The sequence below is a fragment of the Tinamus guttatus genome, unplaced genomic scaffold, assembly GCF_059628265.1.
Source record: "Tinamus guttatus ecotype Peru unplaced genomic scaffold, ASM5962826v1 Tinamus_guttatus_pri_ptg000444l, whole genome shotgun sequence".
In the NCBI taxonomy this organism is placed as follows: domain Eukaryota; kingdom Metazoa; phylum Chordata; class Aves; order Tinamiformes; family Tinamidae; genus Tinamus; species Tinamus guttatus.
Genome location: NW_028288978.1, coordinates 369,016 through 392,282, shown reverse-complemented (window position 1 = coordinate 392,282; position 23,267 = coordinate 369,016). Strand labels below are relative to the sequence as shown.

At 35.9% G+C, this 23,267-nt stretch overlaps 1 protein-coding gene across 3 annotated transcripts in view; it reads left to right on the top strand.

Annotated features, from left to right (window-relative positions):
• Nucleotides 1–23,267, top strand: part of LOC104569860 (ARF like GTPase 15) — a 205,163-nt gene that overhangs the window by 64,510 nt on the left and 117,386 nt on the right. For 2 of the 3 annotated variants that reach the window (XM_088531985.1, XM_088531984.1), the window contains 3 exons: nucleotides 5,814–5,958; nucleotides 8,534–8,593; nucleotides 17,645–17,853. In XM_088531985.1, coding sequence (XP_088388111.1) covers nucleotides 5,814–5,958; nucleotides 8,534–8,593; nucleotides 17,645–17,853 — 414 coding nt within the window. Of the gene's footprint in view, nucleotides 1–5,813; nucleotides 5,959–8,533; nucleotides 8,594–17,644; nucleotides 17,854–17,972; nucleotides 18,364–23,267 lie in introns of those variants that run through there. The other variant, XM_088531986.1, reaches the window with a different exon arrangement.

The window sequence follows — 23,267 nt, the reverse complement described above, 5'->3', positions numbered from 1 at the left end:
GTCTTCATTCATGGGGGCCGATGCATCATGACTCTATGATTGAAGTGAGGTACTCTGGAGCACAATAGTGTATCTGGCTTTTCAGAAGTTAGCCATCTCTTTCTACTTCCTCCTCCAGGCCACCTCTGCTGGAAGTGGGGTTGTCAGATATAGCAGAGAATAAATAGTATGTCATTTGTCTATTTTTGGTATTTGAGCTGCTTCTCTTGTTCAGCTGGCCACTACATATCGATGTTGAAAATGACTTGAAATGTGTTTTCTGCTGTTGAGACTCCAGAATTGTAGCCTCTCTGATATACAGAGATGTATTTGACAGCAGATGTGTTTGTAGAATGATAGAATCATTATGGTTGGAAAAGACCTTCAAGATCATTGAGTCCAGCCATATCTTGTTGGCCTCATCTCATCTGGAGGAAGAATTTGAGATTCCTTCTCCAAGCAGTATGCTGGCTATTTTAGTGGCCTGTAGCATTCTATGAGGTAGGACTTAACTAGGGTTCTGTTTATTCTGTGAAATTGCTTCCCTTTCTAGAGATTTTTTTTTCTTTCTATTTCATATTAGCCTGTCTTTTATGCCATATATTCTTATGTGCTGTGTTCTGTGGCACAAGCTGATACGGAAATTAAGACATGTGTTACCACTGCAGAGCAAAAGTGCGCTTGGGGAAGCACCCATTACTTGAATCCACACATATAAAGATCAGCCAGATTTAATGAGAGGATTAATTTGTACTGTGGATGGATTATAGTGATAGGTTAGTAGACTTGGAGCTGGAGTCCCTCTTTTTGAGGTTGGCTCGTGGTCTGCATCATGGTGGAGGAGTTCAAAAAGAAGAGTCACTCAAATTCCAGCCTGTCAAAAAAAGTGACTGATCATGACAGTCTTGATATTTAGTATGTCTATCTGTTCCAGAGAACATTTAAGAATGGTAGTGGCTGTGTGCATATTTTTGTATTGGTAGCCACAAAAAGAATGGAAATCTATTGTTTTGCTCTTATTGTTACTGTCAAAAAGATGACGCATCTATTCAATCTTAAATTTTGAAAACATGAAACAGCATTGCTAGTTTTGTGGTTGTTATTCCCTCTTCTCCCCATACCCCCTTTTTTGTATCACCTCTACACCAGTTTAGAAGCTGAAGTGTCTATACCTGCAATTCACACAGTCAAAAGCTTAGAATATGTTGTACTGTTTTATTGTTAAGGTTTTCATACAGTTAAAAATTAGTTTACTATATATCTATTTATTTTTCTGTCTCTTAGCTGTGTATAACTTCATTCAAAGGCCTTCAATGCATTTTATTAATTGCATCTAGCTATTCCCCAGCTTTCCCTACTAGTTTCCTTTAATATTGTAACTTCGTGTTTTTTTCCCCTCACCTTTCACATTATCTCTTCAGTGTTTGAGCTTCCTCTGTGCTTCTGTGATCTCATAGGACATTAGAAGCACTGAGCCTGCTGTTTGCAACTTTGACACCTTTTTAACGATCTCCTTGAGACTTTTGCTAATAACTTTGGATGATATCCAGTCCTCTGGATATAAATCTATATGGTACTGGAAGTCCATTTGTTCAATGATGTCTTAATAAAAGTAAAATGTAAAAGGAAGGCATATTTTAAAGTGTAAGGAAGAAGGGGAGGGGAGCAAAATTCTTATTGAGCCTTCAGCTCTAACTCTGCATTTCAGGATTTCTGAATGCTTGATTTGCTAGCATTAATGTTGCAGTAAATTAGAATAGTTTTGCATGAGGGTATGTGTGTTTAAGCATGAAATCTCTTGCATCTGTTTGTCCCTATTAAACAGCAGTAGTAAAAGAAACAGACAGAAGACGGGTGCAGAACAAAGAACAAATAATGGAGTATTTCACCCCCCAAAGAAGAGTGAAGCGAGAAGTGTAATGAGTAGACGAAGACAAACTCAATGGCCTGAGGCCATGCAATGTGCTGGAGAGAGTAGTAATTCAGGGACCTTTGCTGCCCAGAGCTTCAATCTGTGATCTCCGAGCGGCACATATGTCAGAAGTGTTTGGCCACCCCTGCTATAGACTTAATGCTTTTCCCAGAAGAAACCTCCATAGGGCTTTAAAGCGCCACTGTCTAGGACTGTCAGCGCAAATGCTGATCCATCTAAAACCGGAATAATCTGGTTGGGATAGAAATCCCTAAGTGGGAAAGGGACTGGCTAACTTCTTCTCTTAGCTCTCGCACATGATTATGTACACACATACAGACACACATAAAATAAAAGTAATAGCGGTGTTGAATATTGTACATTTTTCTGCAGGCTGCAGCACTTAATTATTCCCAGCTTACTGGGTAAATATTCTTTTTGCAAAACTGGCCAAATGCACACGTCTCTTTCAAGATACTGTATTGTTTTATTTTCACTACTTTTGAATCTACTCTTCTTTTCATTTTGCTTTTAAATTATTTAACCCTTGATTGCCCCTCTGCCCAGCACATGAAGACTATAACAAATTGAGAGTAATGTTCTCAGAAAGCTTGAGAAGTGACTATTATTTGATAGTCACTTGATATTTGATATTATTTGATTATTTGATATATCTCTCATGTAAATTTATCCACAGGCAGTGTATGATTGCCGTAGAGCTCCAACATGTGCTTTGTTGCTGCTGGTAGTGGAGTTGAAATGCATGACCCTGGCAGTCCCGAAACATGAGCTAACTGGATTGACCAACTCTTAATATTTTTGATGTACTTATGTGTTGTTTTGGAATTCAGGAATGAGTTCCTTTGTTACTAACATGGCTTAAACATGCTATTTGCAGTTCAGTATCTTTTCCATTGCTCTGTAAAGCGTGATGACATCTTTAGCAAAACTGTGACTCTACTACATGCTGTACAAAATACCTTGGGATGCATTTCCTGTCCATAGTAAAAAGCATGATGAAATTTCTATGCAGTTTTTGTTAGAGACCAAGTAACTTTAGGCTGCTGAGGAGTGGGAAGGCAGTGATTATACAGCTTGTACAGTGATGTTTTTGTTGGAGAAGTTGTTCATTAAGCTTCACAGATGACAGAACAGGTTTATAAAGTTTATTATTACAGGTTTCCCCTAAAACATGCTGATAATAAAAGAATTACAGGATTTTTAAGGCTAGCTAGTGGTAAATATTGTACACATCAGCTTGAATTTCACTCCAGCATAACAAGAAAACCTACTGATGGAAGCTAGCCATTCACAGGGACAAAGATGTGCATGTAGTAGAAAATAGTAGAATTGTACTGAATAAAATGTGGAAGTGTCTGGAGCAAGCAATTTCCTGGCTTTGGTGGATCTGCATTTGTTGAATCTCATTTCTGACACTGTTTACTGGTGAAGAATGAGTGAGTGGGTGGAGATTTTGGACATGCAAGTTGACTTGTATTTTATATCATGCATGTAGTCATCAGCAGATGAAGACACTAACAGACTAAGTTAGACTTGAGGCACCAGTCCCAAGTTTATTAAGACTATCTGTGGAGGCTTTCTTTTTTATATGGTACATAAAGGATGAGGGTTACTGACAGAATGGGGGTTAGTGATCATTTTAATATTTTTTAAGGTTGTTAGAGGTGTGGAAGTTTTGTCTGGTTACACAAAGCCTGGCATAGTGTCCACGGACAGCGATCAGCACATCCACTTCTTTCTCAATATGGCCTCAAGACCGTGTTGTGATATCCATTGGAGATATTCTGTGGTGATAGTTGACAAATTGACTTTCAAAAATTGTCTGGAAGGGACCTGAAATTAAGCCACAGAGTTTTGCAGGAAGTTGGAAGAATTATTGTTTTCTTAGTGGCCTTCAGTCTGATCTCCGTTATGTGGAAACTTTGTTTTAGGAAGCTAATATTGTGCAATAAACTTAATTTTCCTTTCTCACTTAAGTACCAGAACTTCCGATATTTACTATGGTTTTGTAGAGTCTGTGTCTGGGGGATAAATAGCAACTGACATCAGTGAATAAAATTAGAAGGCATGTTTACTTAGCTGAACACAAAGTAATGCTCAAATTTTTGGAAAAAGAAATCAGGGTTAAGTTTTAACAGAAATAAAAGTCTTAGTTTTAATTGCCCTTGTTCAGCTTAACTACTATAGTAAATGTTTTAGCTCCTAAATATTTTCTTTTGCCTATTTATGGGATGTTAATGGACTTAACTTTTTCCCTGATCTTTTTTTTTTTTAAAAAAAAAAAAATTAAAGTGCTGTTTTAACAGCATTGCATAGGGAAGTAGAACAAGTCTTTCGATGTGGCATTTTTCACAGGAATTGTGCATGTTATCCTTTTTGCAGAACTCTAATCTTTATGCAGGCATAGACAAGACAAAATATTTAACAAAACTGAATTATTGCCAAAACCTGTCTTCAGATGGACAAATTATCACCTGCTCAAATTGCTGTATATGCATGTAAGCTCAGTCTCTGACGTGTTTAAAATAACTGGGAGTTGCACATGAAGAATTTGTTCCAAAAGTACCTCAGTCATGCTGTTAACACTCCTACAGCTCAGATACAACACTGAAACCAAAAGAATCCAGTATAAGTTCTGTAGTCGCAGTAATTATCGTCTTGTAATCATGTCCTCTTTTACTGACTTGCTTGCAGACCCTGAACCTGCTCTTGGCAGGTAATTGTGCCTTGCTAATTTTAGTTCTGCCTTTCTGTTCCTCAAGTAGCCCCAGTGAGAGTGGCTAAGTAGTTATGCAAAGACTCGAGGTCTTTACCCAATGCTGCTGTTGGCTTATGGATAAGACGGAAGATATTACCTAAAGAGCACCTTCAGGTTAGGTGGGGAGACTCAAATCTCTATTGCTGGAGGTTCTAGAAGTTGTCACTATGTAAAGATGCAGAATATGCCTGTGTATGGGTGAGAGAGGGTGCACAGGTATATCTTCTTTTCCTTCTAACAACAGATTTATTGTTATGTGAAGGTAGCATATATTGGGTAGGTGCAGTATATATTTTTGTATACAGATTTTTCGTATAACTTAAAAAGAAGAGTCTACTGAACCTCTCTACAGGCTTAAGGGACCTACTGGGTGGGCTTGGTCTATTTTGGCTGTACTTTTAAGAGCCAGGAGCATAACTCTAAAGAAGTTTTTGTGTATGTGATTTTTATGCTTTATGTCGTGATTAATTTTTGCTTCTCTGGGGAACAGCGAGAGACATAGTGCAACGGTATCTTCATTTTTATGGCTAAAGCTTTGTCCAACAAAACACATTTCTTTAAAAGCTGTGCTCTTAGCAGTTGGTGTTATGAGGTAGGATGAGATTTTCCTTTAGAACATGAGACAAACCCAGGCAGGTTGCTTGTATCAGTGGAGCAAAGTTCTCTGATCCTTGCTTGCCAGCAAATGTTCAGAAGCTGCTTTGATGCTCAAACCAGGTGTTAGACTAGCAGAGGGGTTTTCTGCTTCTGGAAGCAGACACATGAAATACCCCACCACCTGAACGAGTAGAGCAGGCACCTCTTTCACTGTATGTGTGCTAGTTACGCTGTTCAGAAAAATCTAAGCTGCTTTGCTCAATCCGGTTATAAGAGACTTAGATGAAAAGTTGTAAATGTGTGTATATATATAAGTTGTCCTATAAAGCTGTTCTAACTTCTAGTTGTGCTGATCTTACTCTGCTGGTTGCTGATAGTGCTAAAATAATAAATTGGAATGATACTTTTTCTCCAGCATTTGTCAACTTGACTTTCAGAATCTTGTTAACAAAAGATACGGAAAAACAAACAAACAAACCCACAAACAACAACAACAACAACAACAAAACCCTACATCTTCCTTCCTTTACTTTTTCTTCCTGGCAGTGTTTTAGAGCACTTTGCTGCAAGGGACCACCACCACCACGACCTGAATATGACTTGGTTTGCATAGGCCTCACTGGCTCCGGCAAGACAAGTCTGCTGTCACAGCTTTGCAGCGAAAGCGCAGAGAATATAGTGTCCACCACAGGTAGGATTGCCTTTATTCCATGGTGTGCTGTAACATTGCATGCAGTAGCTCTAAAGCACGTAGCATGTGCGGCTTTGTATCCTGTTTTAAAAATGATATAATTCACTATTTTGAATTGAATAGCTCTACTTACTTGTTCAGAGTTTGCTAATACAATGAGAAATGTGCATAAAAGCATATAGTTTGCAGTATCTTAAAAGTCAGAATATGGTGTAATAAAGTAGATTCTTTGGAAATGAACTGTATGAGTTTAGCATGGAACCATTAAAGGTTTCTTTCCTTTCCTTTTATTCATTTTTATTATTTATTTGTTTATTATTTTTATTTATTTCTTTTTTACTTCTGTTTTTAAAGCAGTTGTGCTATAGAAACAGAAAAGAGGAGGTAATGTGATATAAAATAGGGTGGGGTAGTTCAGCTATGCAACCTCTATTAAGATTATTTCTTTTCATACTTGGTCAATACTGCTTTGTAGTGTATGCTAGCAACCAAAAGAGTAAATGTAATGTGAGTGTTTATTTCTGACGATAATCTTTTCTTTTAGATCCAAAAATGGACTTGTTTATGTAGTAAGGGCAAACTGAGAACAGAGAATAAAGGATCTTACAAGAGGTCATTGCATATTAAGATGATAAGTAGAAGCAGACATAATCACAGCTAAAGGCACTTAAGTGCAAAAAGCTTAAGTTTGCATACTGATACAGATCGACCAGAATGCCTAGTATTGAAACTTTGACACCACACTCTCACTCTTCTCTTCCTCTTCTCCACTCCTTCCCACTGCCCCTTGCCACCCCCCCAACACCAAAAAAGAAAAAGGTTAAAAAAAATAAATAAAGTGAGCAAAAAGAAATACTTGTCTACAAAGTTCAGAAAGAGGACAGATTAGGTCATAGAAATGGAAGAAATCTGTTTGTGTGGCTACAGTGATTTTAATATGGTTGATTTGCAGAGGGAAAAGATAGTGGGTGTTGTGCGAGTAACTTATGTATGTAGTTATATGGCTTTATATTGTACTTATGGTTCGTGGGCTTGAGTTTTATATGATTGTCCCTTAGCAACCCTAACTGATTTTCAGAGTATCTTTGTTTAAATTACAAGAACATAAGGCTATTAAATAAAACTGGAAGTCAACAAAGTGCAACAGGTAAAACAAAATACTGGTTCTTCTGCAGTGCATAATTAACCCATTGAGCTCACTGTCTTCATGTTTGTATTATTAGGAATTCTAAAGAGATCTGAAACTTCTTTGTGTGGAGAAGATGTCAATGCCAAATTTGAAAGGTTAGAAGGAAATCACTGAGCAATTCAGTCATTTTTTCCCTCCTTAGCTTTATCTGTAAAGTTCAGCTGAAATTAGTGCAAATTAACTTTTAACGCTTTGAACCCTGAAAGGTTTACTAACCTAATATAAAGAGCAATGTAGCTCTCAAAAGCAATAGTGCAAATATGATTTATTTCCAAATTACGTTTCTTATGCTTCTAGATAGTATTTTGTTGAAACGATCGTATCATTCTGCAACTTGAGAAATGAAAATGGACTTTGGAGAAAGCTAGGCAACATACAAATCAAAGTGATGCAGTTTATCTTAGTAAATCCATCCGTCTGTACCAGAAAATGCTATATTAAAAGATATCATTAGGAATTGAAGAATCTGATGTGCCAGCTTCTCCACCCTGATTTCAAACTGTCACCTATATTTGTGTGTTTCTCAACAGTGCCACTGAAGTCCATCCCAGTTTTTACTTCTTTCTAGGATTTATTTTTAAGAAAGCAACAAACAAGCTATTGCATAATTATTCCCTCCAGATTTTCTTGCACTTTCCTCTACAGAATCTAGGACTGACCAGGATTGGAGTTAGAGCTCTACAATATCATATTGGTCTGATATGGGTGAATTGTTACCCTTATTTCTGTTAGATTTCTATAAGCTAATAAACCTGTAATGTCTTTCTTCAATGACACACTGTTCAATTATAGGAAAACTGTGAAATGTTTTATAATAATTTTTGTTTGTTTTAAGATATAAAATGATAATAGAGGATTCAGATACTTTTAAGACCTTGTAACCATATCTATACATGCCACTCAGATATGTAGAATGTTCTTTCTGTTAATAATATCTATAGAAATGCTTAACACTCTAATTGCAACTAAAAACTGCACTGTTTATATATAAGAAAGTGGTAATTAGATGTGTATGGTGTCTTCCTTGTCTCCTAGAAATTGTAGAAGGATCACTTCGTATTACTAGTAAAGTTAAATCTAAACTTCAGTTACGAACGATTTTTATAAGGATGTACTTAATACTAAAATCCCTGCCAAATGGTGGACAGCTTGGATTACAGTTTTATGCTGAATATATTTTGCACCTATTTAAAAGTGCCTTTGCTAATTTCATAATTCTTACTGATCTTATCTCTTATGACTGATAAGTTTAATCATCTTATTTATTCTGAGAATTTCTCATGCAAAATCCTGGCGAACAAGGTAGACTTTTCTGATTGTACATGGTTGATTTCAAATGTTCTCTTTAATAAATAACATACTAATATTCTTTATTTCTCTTTTTAGGTTTTAGCATAAAAGCAGTGCCATTCCAGAATGCCATCTTGAATGTAAAAGAACTTGGAGGTATTACGCTTAATCATTTATTCATTTGATTGTAAGAAGCTATAATTATCAAATTGTTTTTTCTTTAGAATATGAAAATGATAGATCAGGGTGGCTTGAACTTATTTAAAAATCAAAGCATGGTGGTTTAAACTGAGAAAAATGCAACAGTACTGATTTAGAGAAAAAGAAAGTACAAAGTTGGAGTAGAAGGCAGATAGTGTTGAGTATCTTACTTGGATTGCAGAGGTTCGGCCATGCAAAAATGCGAATAATTGTAGTATGGCTCATATGGCAGCTCAGGAAAGTGTTCGCAGTACTTATTGTGCATATGAGCTTTTTCTTAGGAGCAACTGTTCAGCAAACTCTGAGCTTAGAAGTATTTTTGACATAACCAAGCTTTTTGATGCATTGCTGAAAGTATTACAAGGGGAGTTGGAAGTTGGCTGTGTTGGCTGAATATATGTTAATTGAAAATTATTATCTTGTATTTATTTGGTTTAGGGAATTTTCGTGTGGCTGGATTTTCTTTCTTTTTTTAATAAGTTTTTACTCATATAAGCTCTTTGGCTGCCAAATGCTGTGGCTCCTTCAAGTTCATGTAAAAGATGTGTGCATACAAAAACAAACAGCTATGCAAGCAAAAAATCCCTACATAAAGGCCCTACGAGATGTCCCTACGTAAATCTTCTTCATGCAGACATGCTGGTTTGCTTCTTATTTTTTGTTGTGAGGCTGATTAGCAAGTTTTTCAGAGCTTGAGTCTTAAATCAAGAGGTAGCTGTTGAAAGGATGAAAACACACTACTTGTGGAGTCTAGTTACATCTAGAATTTTTCTAATTAACCGTACAGATCATCTTTATATACTAAAACTTCAGCAGATCTTCTTTATATTCTACATAAATACAGGAGAAGGAATCATGAGGATGTTCATTAGATTTTAAAGAAGACTTAAGCTTGATTAAGGTGCTCTGAGGAAGAAATTAGGTTGTTTCTCAAAGGAAACTTCACTGTAAAATCAAGTTTTACAATGACTCTTACCTGAATTGTCCAGATAAACATACATTAAAAGGAGAGCATTTCACCTTTACTGCTGTTGGTCCGCATGTATGCTTGTTTGCTTATGTATCCTATAAAGAAAGTAGAAGTTTTCTCAAGTAAATAGAACACAGCTCATGTGTAGTAGGGGTTTTGTTTAACAAACACTTTTGTGATTTTTGTTTGTTTTTCGAAATAGCACAAATCATTTGCAGACCAATTTGCACATTTTGTTGTCTCTGCAACTGACTCTATAATAAGGATACATAAATGCAGCTTTAGTAAGCTAAGTCTGTTGCTTAGATTGAGTTTAAGCTTATCATATAAAGTTTACTTTACGCGTGTCTTGAAAACCTTATCTCAATGAAGAGTGTTGTCCTGGAGGAATCTGTGACACTTGATTTCCTTCACTGTTTCATTTTTTTTTTTCCTTTAACTATGAATGTTTCTGTGTTCATCCTTAGAGATGATGTCGTTTTTTTTTTCCCCACAAGATGCTAGCGGAGAAAAATGCCAATTTTGATAGGCTTTTCTTTGCATCTAAGAGAGCTATGCCAGACCTGCAAAAGTTTCTTAACTTCTTGGTCAGTATTTAATCTTCTAATTGAAAGAAGTGTTTTTGTGTGATCAATGTAAAGCTGGAGCTTTCTGGAGTGTGTCTGGTTTCTCTGGTGCTCTCTGAAAAAGTAGAAATTAATCTGACATTTAATAATGCGTCTACTTCACTGCTAAATTTTATTCTGAGGTTTTTGGTTCTGATGTTAAGGAAGAAGCCTATGGTCTTGGTCTTACCCTCTTTTTTTGCCTTCATTTTTTTCAAAGTCTTGTTACCCAAGTTCTGTTTTCTCTACTATGGAGGTCCAGGCATTTTTTCTTAAAACTCGGAGGATGAGAGAAAGGCACCATTTTCAATGATCACTATTCATTGTCACCTGTTATTCAAAAGGCAAAGTTCTATTTTGTTTTAATTCTGATACCCTATTTTAAAACCATCTTTTAGGTTTAGGAACCTGAAATTTGCAACTTTCATATGTCTTTATGCAGCAAAGTTTTCATAGCCAATAGTTAAGGAACTTGCAACAAAAGCAATGCTTTTTTAAGGTCTTACGTTCAACGGCCAAGCAGTTATGCGAAACAGATGCTGACTGCATAGTATTCTTTTTTTTTTTGGTTGTTTTGTTTTGGCAGAAGTAGTGTCCTTGCTTGAGGTTGAAGATGGTGCTAGTTTTTACTGTGGTGGTTGCCTTCTGGAGCTGCTAATGAAGTCAGGACTTTGTTTCTTCATTCCTGTTGGGATTAAAAAATTCAGTGCTAAGTATATAGAAAAGTCACTTTTCTGTTGTCTGCTTCTGATCTGATTATCCCTTCATCAGTCTTTAGGATTAACTAGGGCCTGGAATAAAATTTGTTGAGCTCTTTGGCAAAAATTTTACTTTCAAGTACATGCTATCAAAATACTAAAACCAAAATTGAATTCCTTGTTGTTGTTGTGGTGACTTATACCTTACTACTTTTTATTGGATTAATATGTCTGTTTTTGTTTTATCCAATTTCACAAAGTTAAAAGCTTTGTTTAAAAAGGTAAAATTAGATCCTGATTCAGTAAAAATGTGCGTGTGTGTGTATGTATATGGCTTTCAAATAAAACAGATATGCTTGAGTTATTTGAAAAGCAACACTTGCTTTACCTACTGATCAAATTTAACCTCCCATTCTCCAAATTTCTATTTTGCTCTATCACTAATTCCTTCCTCCTCTCAGACAAATGAAAAAATAGTTTTCTTCCAAAAGCAAATATGTGATTTAGAATATTGTGAGAATGTGCCATGCCTTAGCCCTCTTGCTTTCAAAGTGTATTCTTATCAGCGTAGGTTGAAATATTTCTATATTACTCAATCTAATTTAGTAAGTGTAGAGGAAGAAATTAGGCTGGACTGTTTCCTGTTTCAGTGCAGCAATCTCTGGGAAACAGGGTTGTAATTGTAGGTAAAGAATGTAAATGAAAGTGGAGAAAGACTGGAAAAATGAAGTAGATGTTAACATTTATTGTTTGAAAGTGTTTAATAGGTTTTTGCTCAAAGAGGCTTGTGATACTGAATGCTGAGGTCTAATCTCAAGATAGATAATGCAGGGGCAATGACAAGGTGAAGCTTTTCCTTTGATTCTTAAGAGTCTCTTCCAAGCTGGAGAGACAAAACCTGAAGCTGTCATTCATCAGTAGGATTATTCCGTTGTTTGCTGTTGCAACGTGGTCAATGGAATGCTAAGTAATAGTGTCTGTTGTAATGTGAATACGTATTCAGGTTTAAATCAAGATTACAGAGCCATCTAATAATCTATAGGGTTTTTTAAAGGCAGAATAGATTATATTTTAAATGTGCCCCCTTGTTAATAAAAGCTTAGAAACTACATGCAAGTCAAACTGAATGGAAACTATGAACACCTAGAGAAGACTTCAACAGATGTCAGGTAGCATCTACCTTCAGAAAAAAATGAGGAAGGAGGAAGAAAGTTATTTTGGCTTATGAATTAGAATTTAAATATTAAACTGTTTATGGGAAAACCACCCTTCCTCTGGGTCCTATAGGAAAGGAGGAAGTACTGGACAACCTTCCAACAATATAGCCTGACAGAGCAGCTAGCGTTTCATCTGTTTAGTCATCAGAAAACGAATCCCACGCGTAAATACCAGTCTAAGTCATTTGTACAGGGACATGCTAAAATAAAGCAATAAGATTTCCTTACTGCATTTATCTAAAAGGCAGTTCACACCTCTACAAAATCTGGTCATGGAGTGAGTGCATGTAATACCATCTGACACGTATCTGCATCTAGCAGCTTACAGAACATCTTAACAGATGAAATTTTAGATGACCCTGATGAGCTATACGAGCTGAGTCGCTCAGCGACATTCAGCTTCCAAAAGTATTAAAGATCTGTTTGCTATCAGTCATACTCAGCATTCTGTTCAAATGGTGTCTAGCCCTGGCTCTTCCACATGGTTTCCTCATCTCATAGATAAGAGGGATCACTTTCTCTTCTTTCCTGATCATATGAGCTTGAGTCCCGAGGAAACTCAAATAAACATTCAACAGTCTTTGCTGTGTTCTTCGGAAACCTTCTTCTTTTTACATCATTAGTCTTTTGCTGTGTGACAACCCATTGCATATCTGATTCAAAACAAATATCTGCCCCATGAACAACAACTGTCAAAGCACAAGCTGCACTAGGGTATGAAAAAAAAAAAAATCCTTCCTGCCTTTTTTTTTTTTTTTTGTGGTAAAAGTGCGGTGTTTTTAGCAAACTGGTTTCCAGCAAATCTTGAAATTTATTTTTCTTCAGGCTCTTTTCTCCAGACAGATGAAGTATAATAGCCTTCTTTTTTCCTCCCTTTATTTTAGTCAGAGGAGATTTTGATGCTTTGAAAGGCAAAAACTGATTCAAGTTTTTGTGAGCCTTTCAGCAGAAGGGATAAGTAGACAGGGGATAGGGGAATTTCTTTGTGCATATTTCTACTAGTGTGGTAGAGAGATGGATAAAAGACCTTTCCATATGATACTGCAGCCAAAGCTGTGACTCAAGCTAATATAAATGTACCTCTAAGCTACCCAGGTACCTGCTAGAACTTGGGTACTCAATGGATATGGACATGTACATACCAAAAACAGTTACCTTTTAGGATTAATAACTTCATCTGTAACAAAAAGAATTGAAGAGGTTGAAAAATACTTTGTGTTTAAAAACAAAACAAAACCGAAGGCTGTTTTTCTTTTGCTTCTTCCTTCTGGGAAATCTAAATGGTGAATATGGTCAAGCTAGATAAGGAACAGGCAGATCTCTTAAAAATGTGTGTAATATGTCATGCATCTTCTGGTCGCATAAGAGAGATCTCAGTTTGTCTTGTAAAGCAGTGATGGGCTACATGTTAATAAATCCTACCTTTAGCAACAGTTATTTCAAAACTAATTCCTAAGGTTGATTTATATTTACATCTCTCTTCCCCCCCCCCCGCCCTTTGCCATTCCTCTTTCCTTGCATACAGGCTACCCCTTAAAAGTGAAAAGATATTGTGGCACCGTTGACATGTTCCTTGTCATCTTTTCATGGTTTTGCTGATTAGAAATGTTCTGTTTAATTGCAGTTCAGGAAAATTAGCAGTATAACTTTTTTATCCACTATGTAGTGTTCAAAATAGGTAGGTGTCCTTATTTCATTGGACTTGACACTGTATTTGAAGTTGTAGCAAAACTGGTTGCGACTTGCTTTCTATTGTGGCCCCAGGTTATGTGCATCTTCCCTGGATTGGGAATATAGCTTCTCCACAGCTGTGATGTGAATCCTTCAGACTCCTTCAGACTATTTTGAGGTGAATAAGAGCATGCACAGGCTAGACTATCTTGAAGCAGGAGGTGCGTGACATTCTTTGTCCTCCTGATAGAGATTGGAGGCAAGTATGACAAGTAACAAATTGGACATCTTTAAAGTTGTATCAAATGAAATTTTTCTGTAATGTGATGTTTGGTTATGCTGGAATTATTGAAAAGGAAGAAAAAAACAGCCGTGAATGAAGATTTAAAGAGAAGCTTAATAGTTAAAAGGAAGATTTGCAGCTGTGCATTTCACATAATATTTGAATGAACAATTGTGCAACCTGTTTTGGATATGTATTAAACGACACATAATTCACATAAACTCTTCCCTCTAGCTTCCAAGTGATATTTTAAAAGATACTACTGGCAGTGATAAAAAATCATAAACTATGGTGAACACTGTACTCTTGGGGTTAACGAAAAAAATATTTGATATTTCTGAAATTATATATGAAAACAGATTTTTGTTAATTTTAAAAAATTAGTTGATATATTCCTGTCTCATAATAATGCTGAATAAGTATCATTTTGAATTATACTACCCCTTAGTTTTTTCCTTAGAATAAAGGTTATTTTTTCTCCTTTTATAAAGTAATTCAAATACTATCTTTGCTTCTCTATAAGTAGCAGAACTGTGTTTTGTTTAAATTTATATGTAAATAGGATGTTCTAGTCACATCACAGGTGTTTTGGCACTCATGGTTTCATAGCTGAGGGAAACAAACTGTACACCTGGGCATGAGTCATGCCTCTTGCTGGTCTCTGAGAAAACTATTATATTAAACGCCATATTTTAGCAAACCTTCCACATAACACGTTCTTTAAATCTAATGTGAATTGTTGTCAAGCTTTTGTGATGTTTTTGAGTTTTTGCCCAAACTTTGTAATTTAGTTTATGCACAAATTGGTTCAAGCCTGAAAATAGAAATGGGCATGCAAAGATATTAGAGTACTGCATTAGGCTGACAAAACTAAATGCTTATAGTGTACATTAATATTTTTGATAGGACATTCGGGTACCAACTAAGTTGCTGACTCATAGGCACATGTGGAGTCAGGATTGGTAGGAGGGTCATACTTTCAAATTGTTTATCTTAAAAACGTTTGGAAAAGATGAACCCATTAATTCATGGGATAGTTTGTACTAAAGTACACCTTTGAAAACAACTTTTTTTTCTGTAAGACTGTACTCGTCGTGTCAAGAAATTCAATTGCTGGATCGTTATTCACAGGCCATTGTCCTGAGTAGCACTAACATGTGCTATGTAATGCCTTGGAGAAAGAAGCTCGGTTTGGTTCGCTGTGTAAAGGATTAAGACCAAAGAATGTAAGATGATTTGTCTTATAGAAATTGTGATTTCCAGTTGTTGATAGCTTATTGATGCCAGGAATTGTTTTTCAAGTGCATTTGCCAGGAACATGAGTTAAAATGGCACCCTGAGGTACAGATATTCACGATCTTCTTTCTTTTCTGCTTAGTGCAGAGTTTTGGTGTGTGTGTGGTTTTCTTGTTTGTTGTTTTTGTTTTTGTTCTACCTCTTTTGAGGTAGTTTTGCGCAGAAATAAAGTTTTTTCCATCTAGGCCTTCCCAAGCTAAAGAACCAAAAAGACCACAGGCTCAAAAATTGAACACGCTGCTTTCCTGGCTCCAGTGTCTCATTTAAGGATCCTGTGCTGCCTTGTTCTGAGTACCTGGACAGAAGAGGTCAAGCACTCGACAGTTTGGGACACAGTTTTTCTCTTAGAAATCATTGGTATTGTTACAGAGATAAGATTTCTGAGGCTCAGGCAAGAACATATGGTTGAAAAGTAGCTGTCTGGAGCTTCAAGTAAGTAAGATGGATGTTGTATTGCCAGCAAAGAAGAAAAGACTTTCAGATTGTGGTGTTAGCTTTTCTGTAAATGAAGAATGATTCTCTACCAGTGCTGAAGTAATGTGGTAACTTGGATTCTGTGACTGTGATATTGTTGTGTATGGTCATACAAATGATATCTCTAGGCAGCTGAAAATTCCTGTAGCAACTTGTTATATTGAGACTGACATACAGCTGGAAGGAGTAGGGCATCTAATAGATGCTCTGAAGTTCTTTACAAGTAGAATTAGTAGAACTTTTGGTGGTATGGCAATGTACAGTTCAGTTTCACTGTAACCCCTTTTCTGTTTAAGTTCTGTTCAAATTGATAAACTGATGATAAAAGAAATAAAATCACCTCTTCTTGCATTGTCGATTTATAAGTCTGGCTGAATTAGTAAAGAGTACAGAAGGTAAGAACTAGATCTGTAAGGTCCCACTGTAGTTTGTATACAGAAGAAAGAAACTCCATGAAGTAAGTACTCTGAGTTGGATGCTTACATTATATGCTATAAATTCCGTCTTGAATACAGATTTTCTTACTTTTGTTTAATGGCTGTCCCTTTTTTGTTGCACAATGCACAAATTAAGTGAATATTTTAAATGCTGTATCAATGATATTGTAATCATGTTGCATTAAATTCTGATTTGATGCCTGCCACCTGGTCAGAGCTTTTGTGGGTAGCTGTTTTGTTTCACTGAAAAATGGAGTTTACTTATTATCAGTACTTTGTATGTGTGTCTACATTAAAGTCTCATTTATCTCCTTCTCAAAATAAGAATAGTACATGTAAAAGATACTTTTAGCACATTTCTTTAAATTGCTGTGTTTATTACAGACACATCACTTTCTATCCTAGAGTTTTGCTGCTTCTGTTCACTTTTTAATGTTAGTCCCCATGGATGTAGTACTATTTTCAGACAAACAAAGAATAGCAAAATCATACTGTAGTTTGACAGCTGTCAAGTAGGATTTTTTTTTTCTAACTCGGTGTTTTAACATATGCTGCTCTCCAGAGGAGACAAAGCTTTCCATCAATAACCTTATTGCTTGGCTTGTGTTGAGTTGGCTGAGTGCCACTGAACTGTGTCCTAAAAATCACTGTGGTGCATAAACCTGTGCAGTCACTGGTGTGTCTTCTCTGTTGGACTTTTCCAGAATCTTTAGCATGTTTACCACAGCAAAATTAGTTGCAGTATCTGTGCAAGTTATCACCACATTTACTTGTTCACCTCACTGTTATATCCCAGTTCTCCTCATTAAATGTGCATTTACAGCTTGAGTAGACTTTTTTTTCCTCCAGTGATGGAGTGCTTTGTGTAGTGGTTTGGAGCTGAACTGAAAGACCTGATCACTGTCAGAAAGGAACAACATGATGGAAATGACAAGTTACAGCAATGAACTGTAGGGCTAGGGAAAAGAGAGCAGGCAAAAGATGACTTAGTTATACATTAACAGGATATTTCTGTAAGAAGATACGGAATTTTAGGCTACATAACACTGGAAGCATAATAGTTCACCAGTACTGTTTAATGGAGCAGAAGCTTTCAGACATGAGTAACTGTCAGTTAGACTCTTCCCTTATGAAAATGTTGGATTTGTATGTCTATATGTGCTAGGTTTGATTATTTTCCTTTTATTCTTTCAATAATGCATATTAAGGAATGAAAAAATCCTGGGTTTTGATCATGCCAAGCAAGAGGGCTGGTACCAGATAAGAGTTTTAAATCTATGTAATTCTATTTTAAGTCTGCTTAAATCTGTTTAATTTTGCTTGTTTTGATTAGTTTTTTATTATTGTCTTGAAAGGGGCTGACAATATCAGGAAATACTGGAGTCGTTACTACCAAGGATCCCAAGGGGTAATATTTGTATTAGACAGTGCCTCCTCTGAAGATGATCTAGAAACTGCTAGGAATGAACTGCATTCTGCTCTCCAGCACCCACAGTTATGTACTTTGCCGTTTTTAATACTGGCCAATCATCAAGACAAGCCAGCAGCTCGCTCCGTACAAGAGGTAGGTTGACCTGGCAGCATCTTGCTTGTTTGTATTTACTCTCTGCACACTGCTGACCCACTATGACTTTTCCTTGACGTCCTAGTTAAGGAGTGGCCTCAGTTGACTTTCTCTGAAAGTGCATAGCCCGAGTGCAGGCCCTGTCCCAAAGACCTGGCAGTGCAGTGTGCTCTCTATGGAGTTGAGTGTCCTGAAAAACACACCAGTAAACACAGTTCTTCTTGCTTTCACTGTGCTTTGCTTAAGGGAGAAGGATATTTTTAACTACTCTTATCAAAAGCTGTTTGGATTATTTTTTGTTTTGCTTGTTTTTGTTTGCTGTTAGTTTTGATCTTGCACTATCCCATTATCCTTTCCATGAGTAGCCTTTTATGTAAAAGCTTTTTTCTTAGTTGCTGTGTACTGGTGTGAGGGCAAAGTTGCAATTCTTGTTCTGAAGCCATTACTCTGTTCTGACTTTCTTCTTTTAGTGTGTGATGTCTTTGTCTAATTTGCAAGTATCACATAGTTATATACTTTTTTCCATTCAGTATACCTTGTGCTCTTAGTTTTCTGAAAAATTCTTCTTGAATACATTCCTAATATGTTGCGTATATCTTTAAGGAAGTGTTCAAGGTGGCTAATTTCAGAAATTCTAATTATTCCTTTAAAGTTGGAAGAAATCAATTTTTTTATGCTCGTGTATAGTTTGTTGTGTCCTTCTGTTCATATGTAGGGGTTATTTAAAGGATTCTTTACATTAAAGACTGAAATCTCCTGTTTGTCCTGTGAATGGTGTTTTTCATTATTGTGGAGTCAAAACCATTTCAGCATCTTGCTCTTGCTCCATGTTTGTTGCTTTTTATATTTTTAAATCTTTTTTAATCTTAGATATGGTTCTTTATCTCAAATAAAGTCTTTCTGAAAAATACTAAAGTTTGTAGTTCCATTTACAAATCAAATGATATGATTTCTTTGTTCATTGTCTTTTTCCTTTTTAAAGTGGCCAAATTGTGTTTAAAGTTGATTGAGGACTTCAGTTAGAAATTTTACTTCAGAAGTGTTCCACTCTGGTTTCACAGGAATAGTGAATGTAGAGGACTCTCTCTATGCCATTTGAAATACACCAGTTATTTTCCTGTGAGGCAGATTCAGTCTCTCCATTTTGCAGCTGTGGCCACGCAGATGGGTTTGAGAGTTCATACTGTATGTTTTGCAGTTTAAACCAGCATCTCTTCTCTTTTACTGAAAAGACTCTCCTTATCCATTTCTAGGCTGAGATATTAAACCTTGATGCTCTTAACAACAGAAGTGATGATCATCATTACCAGTTGTTTGATATCTTAGTACAGGAAAAGGTCTTTACATGCTTACATAATGGAAATTTTAATATGCTTCTACTGCATTTTTTTAATGATGAGCAAGTCTTGCTATTTTGAGTTTGCATGAAATATTGAATCCAAGAATTTTGATAGATGTGCACAGCTTACGCATGTTTTAGGGAGGGGAGGCGAGAAGGAGGGAAGGAATCAAACCAAGAGCTTGGTGTATGTCTGTACCGAACTTATTAAATAAAAGGGAAAAATTAAATTACAAAAAAAAAGTATCTTGGTTAACTGAAGGACACCATCAGATACTACTGCTGGTATTTTGTTTTTGAAAAAATGATGTCCTTTGCTGCAAATGCAAAATAGGAACTTTACTCCGTGAATTTTGAATAGAGTTTTTTTTTCTTTCTTAAATGTTTTGCTGTGCCTCTGTTTTCACTGGTGAAATGTGAAATGAAAATAAAATGCTTGAATCATCAAAGGACTGATTTCATTTCAAAAAGAGCATTTTTAATATGTTACTATGCATGTTGAGAAATAGGAGCATTTCTAAAATATTTTTGTAGAACCAGGGCCACTAAGTACAGGTATTGCTTCGCCCTTGTATGTATGATAAGATGAATGAACAATGGTTGAAATGTAAAAGAATGTAAGTGTTCTTTTAAATAACATATTGCTTTTCTCTAATGATTGTTAAAGGACCCCTTGGAATATAATTAAATAAAATTTCAAAGTTGAGTAGGAATAGTAGGAATTGTAGAAAAACTGTACCCAAGTACCAAGCAGTTTCTGCAGCAGATGTTATTTATATTTAGCCATGAGAAGTGTGGATGCTTTAATTTTTCCAAAATTTTACAATATATTTTTTAACAAGTTTTAACATTTTCTCTATCTGTAGCATAGACAAAAGCAATATTGTAGAAGCTACATGCTTTAAGTGTTGGTCAATGTTCTGAATACCTAAATTCAAAACTATAATGAGAATTTTGTCAATGAAATTGAACCTAATTTGTTTTACAGGCATGACTGGAGAATATACTTAATATTAAGTGATCAGGGAAAATTTTAGAATAAGCTAAGCTGAAATACCAGTCATAAATGTAATGTTATTTTCAGTTATATTCAGTTGTTGATTGGCTGTTTTACGTCATGGTTAGTTAAAATTTCAAAAGAAATCCAAACGTACATTTATCCCTTCACTCTGGAAACTGTAAATTACAATGACATTTTAAATACAATGACTCTTGTTGTGTCAACTTGTATTTATTCTGCCTTACAAAGTGAAAGATATGTAAGTTGTTTTGATATTCATGTGACAGTAGCAGTTATCTAAGTATTTTGAAATAGCTATGGAGTGATTTCAGCTAAGTCATGATGAAATAAAAACTGTAGACATTAACCAGAAAGTAATACTCAGACAATTATATTTGAGTCAATAGGTACGTTAGAGTATCCAGATTTCAGATTAAAACTGTAATAATGAGGAATTAATTAAGCATAAGTCAGTTCTTGCTGATGTTTTGGATTCCTTTGGAGTTAATAAAAACAAACAGCTACATGTGAGAAATAAATGTAGTTATGATGCAGATGGGAAGGTAGACTAATTCGTCATATTGATTTGTGTATTTGGTCACTGTTTCCAAAATACTGAGTACAATTCCAGAACAGTTTACCCAATTATAACTTTTAATAAAGTTTTTATTGACAATGTTTCTGGTTTTTCCATTCCGAAAATTGCTTTTGGTTGTAGACCAGTGCTTTTGATTACTCAGATTTTTTTTGACACACTAAATGTTGCAGCAGAGATATGGCAAGAAAGCATTGCAGATTATTTGCAGCTGAAGAGCAAAGCTACTGTGTTTGCCAGCTTGTTGATTTTTACTTTGGAATCTGCATTATTCGCACAGCAGTATCAGAAGTTGGCTAAAGCAGTGGATTTGTACATCTGAAGCAGTGTGCAAGCTGACAGTCATAGGAGCCCTGGGAAGTTGCAGGTGGGAGAGCTTGTAAGGTGTCCGCAGCCAGGGTGCTTTGGGAATGGGCTCTGCTGAGCAAATCTTAAACATGTTGAGGGCTGGTAGGCACTGTTTAGATTTCTAAGCGAAATTGCTTGTTTACCAGGCTTGTTGAATACAAAAGCTGTGTAGAACTGTTCAAAGTAAAAATCCAGTCAAGCAATGAAGCTTTGCCAGTTCTGTGGTTAAACAGCTACATATTTATGTGAGGGCATATTGATTTGGGGGTTTGGAGGTTTTTCTTTGTTTTTGGTTTTATTTATTTTTAATTAAGGCTGTTCAACGTTGTATGTGAGGTCATTTAAAGACTAATCTTCCAAGTTTTGTCTTTTTTTTTTGTTTTCTGTTTGTCTTTTTTTTTTTTTTGTTATGCAAAAGTACATGCGACTAATGCATTTCATTCTTGCATCGATATTGTTGACTATTAGTGCTGTAGGAAATCATTAAAGATGTCGTGTAACTTATCTTTTTGAGGAATAGTAGAACTTTCATATAGATTTACAAATGAGAAGGCAGTGGAATGATAGTGTATTTTTTTTTTTAGTGATTTTAGCATTTTGAATATTATTGGCAGGAGACCCCTTGGAAATTAAAATGATATGTTGTGAGTTGACCAGTGTGGGTCTATACCAGATCTTACTTTAAAGATGATGGCTGTAGGAAACTGGAGAAAATTATCTTCTTTTTCATTGTTTTTTCTTTGAATTTCAAGCAATGTTCTCAGAAGCAAATGTGAGAGAATGATTCTACATTTGCATAAGTTGTGATGTATTTATCTATTTTGGAGTATTCGGAGGTTGACTCTCACAATGAAAGAGCCACCCTTAGTGATGCCAGTCCTGCCAGTTTCTCCTGTGGTCTGTCTGAAAATAATTCTGTAGATAAATGTCTCCCTGATGTGTGAGTGGCTGAAAGCTTAACAAGCCTCTCAGAAGATGGTTGAGGTGGTTGGAATCTAAAATCTTAACAAGCATTTCAGAAGATGGCTCAGGTGGTTGGAATCTGCAGAGGCTTCTTCTGATGAGAAGTTGGAGTGTTCTGTCCCTGGTACTTCAAAATGCAAGTTGCCTACCTATGGCAGACTTAATTCCAGGACTATTACTAAAATCAGGGGATCAGCAGCTTCATATGCTTTTGTTATGGTTCATCTCTATGTTAGTTTACTGCTAGTTTTTAACCCCATCAACTTACTAGTGGGCAAATCTAATTATATTATTAACAATCTGAAAAACAGCATTGAGCAATGGCCTACTAGGAGGTTAAGCTTCAGAGGATATACCGTATCTTGGCTGCTTTAAGCAGATCAGATGATACATCCAGCAGTAAGGCAAGAATTTAGGTTGAAACCAAGACTGAAAATGAAGTGCTGTCTGCACTCTGACCTATTATCATTCTGGTCAGGCCTCCCAAGTTTACCTGTGAGAAGGCTTAAAGAAAGCAGCTGTTGCAAATCTACATTTTTTTATGACAGGGACAGCTATACCAAAGTTAAATTGAGGGCAGGTTTTTAGTTCCTAACAAGCTATTCTTGAAATAAGTTATCTTCAAATTACTGAAGCATATAGCCAAAGTATGGATTCCTATCCTGTTTTGAGATAATTGTGACCTTAATGACCTTAATATTTGCAATCCCCTTACTGCAAATACCTCTTCTCGTCCAAGGTGTATCCCCTGAGATTTGAAGATTGTTTTGGAACTGGATGCTGCTATTTTGAGTGTTGGCTGCTTACTTCACAGCCGTGGCCTTTGTGGGAACACAGGAATTATTTGTCAAACTTCAGTTATGAACGTGCTTGCAGGAAAGGAGGACGTTATTAAACTGATGTTTAGGAAATATTTCAGTTATTAATCTTACCATGTTTAAAGCAATGCAGAAATGACTTCTATTCGCATGTCTCATAGGAAGTCCTTTTCTGAAAAAAAGAATTTCTTCAGAGTTGTTAAGATAACTTACATATAAGCAGATCCTAAAAAAATAGTTACTAATATGACCTGGTTAGATATATTAAAAAAACAAATCTGATTTGAATTAATAAATAAACATTGTTTTAGCAGACTTGATATCACCTGGCAGCCATTAAGCAAAGGCTTC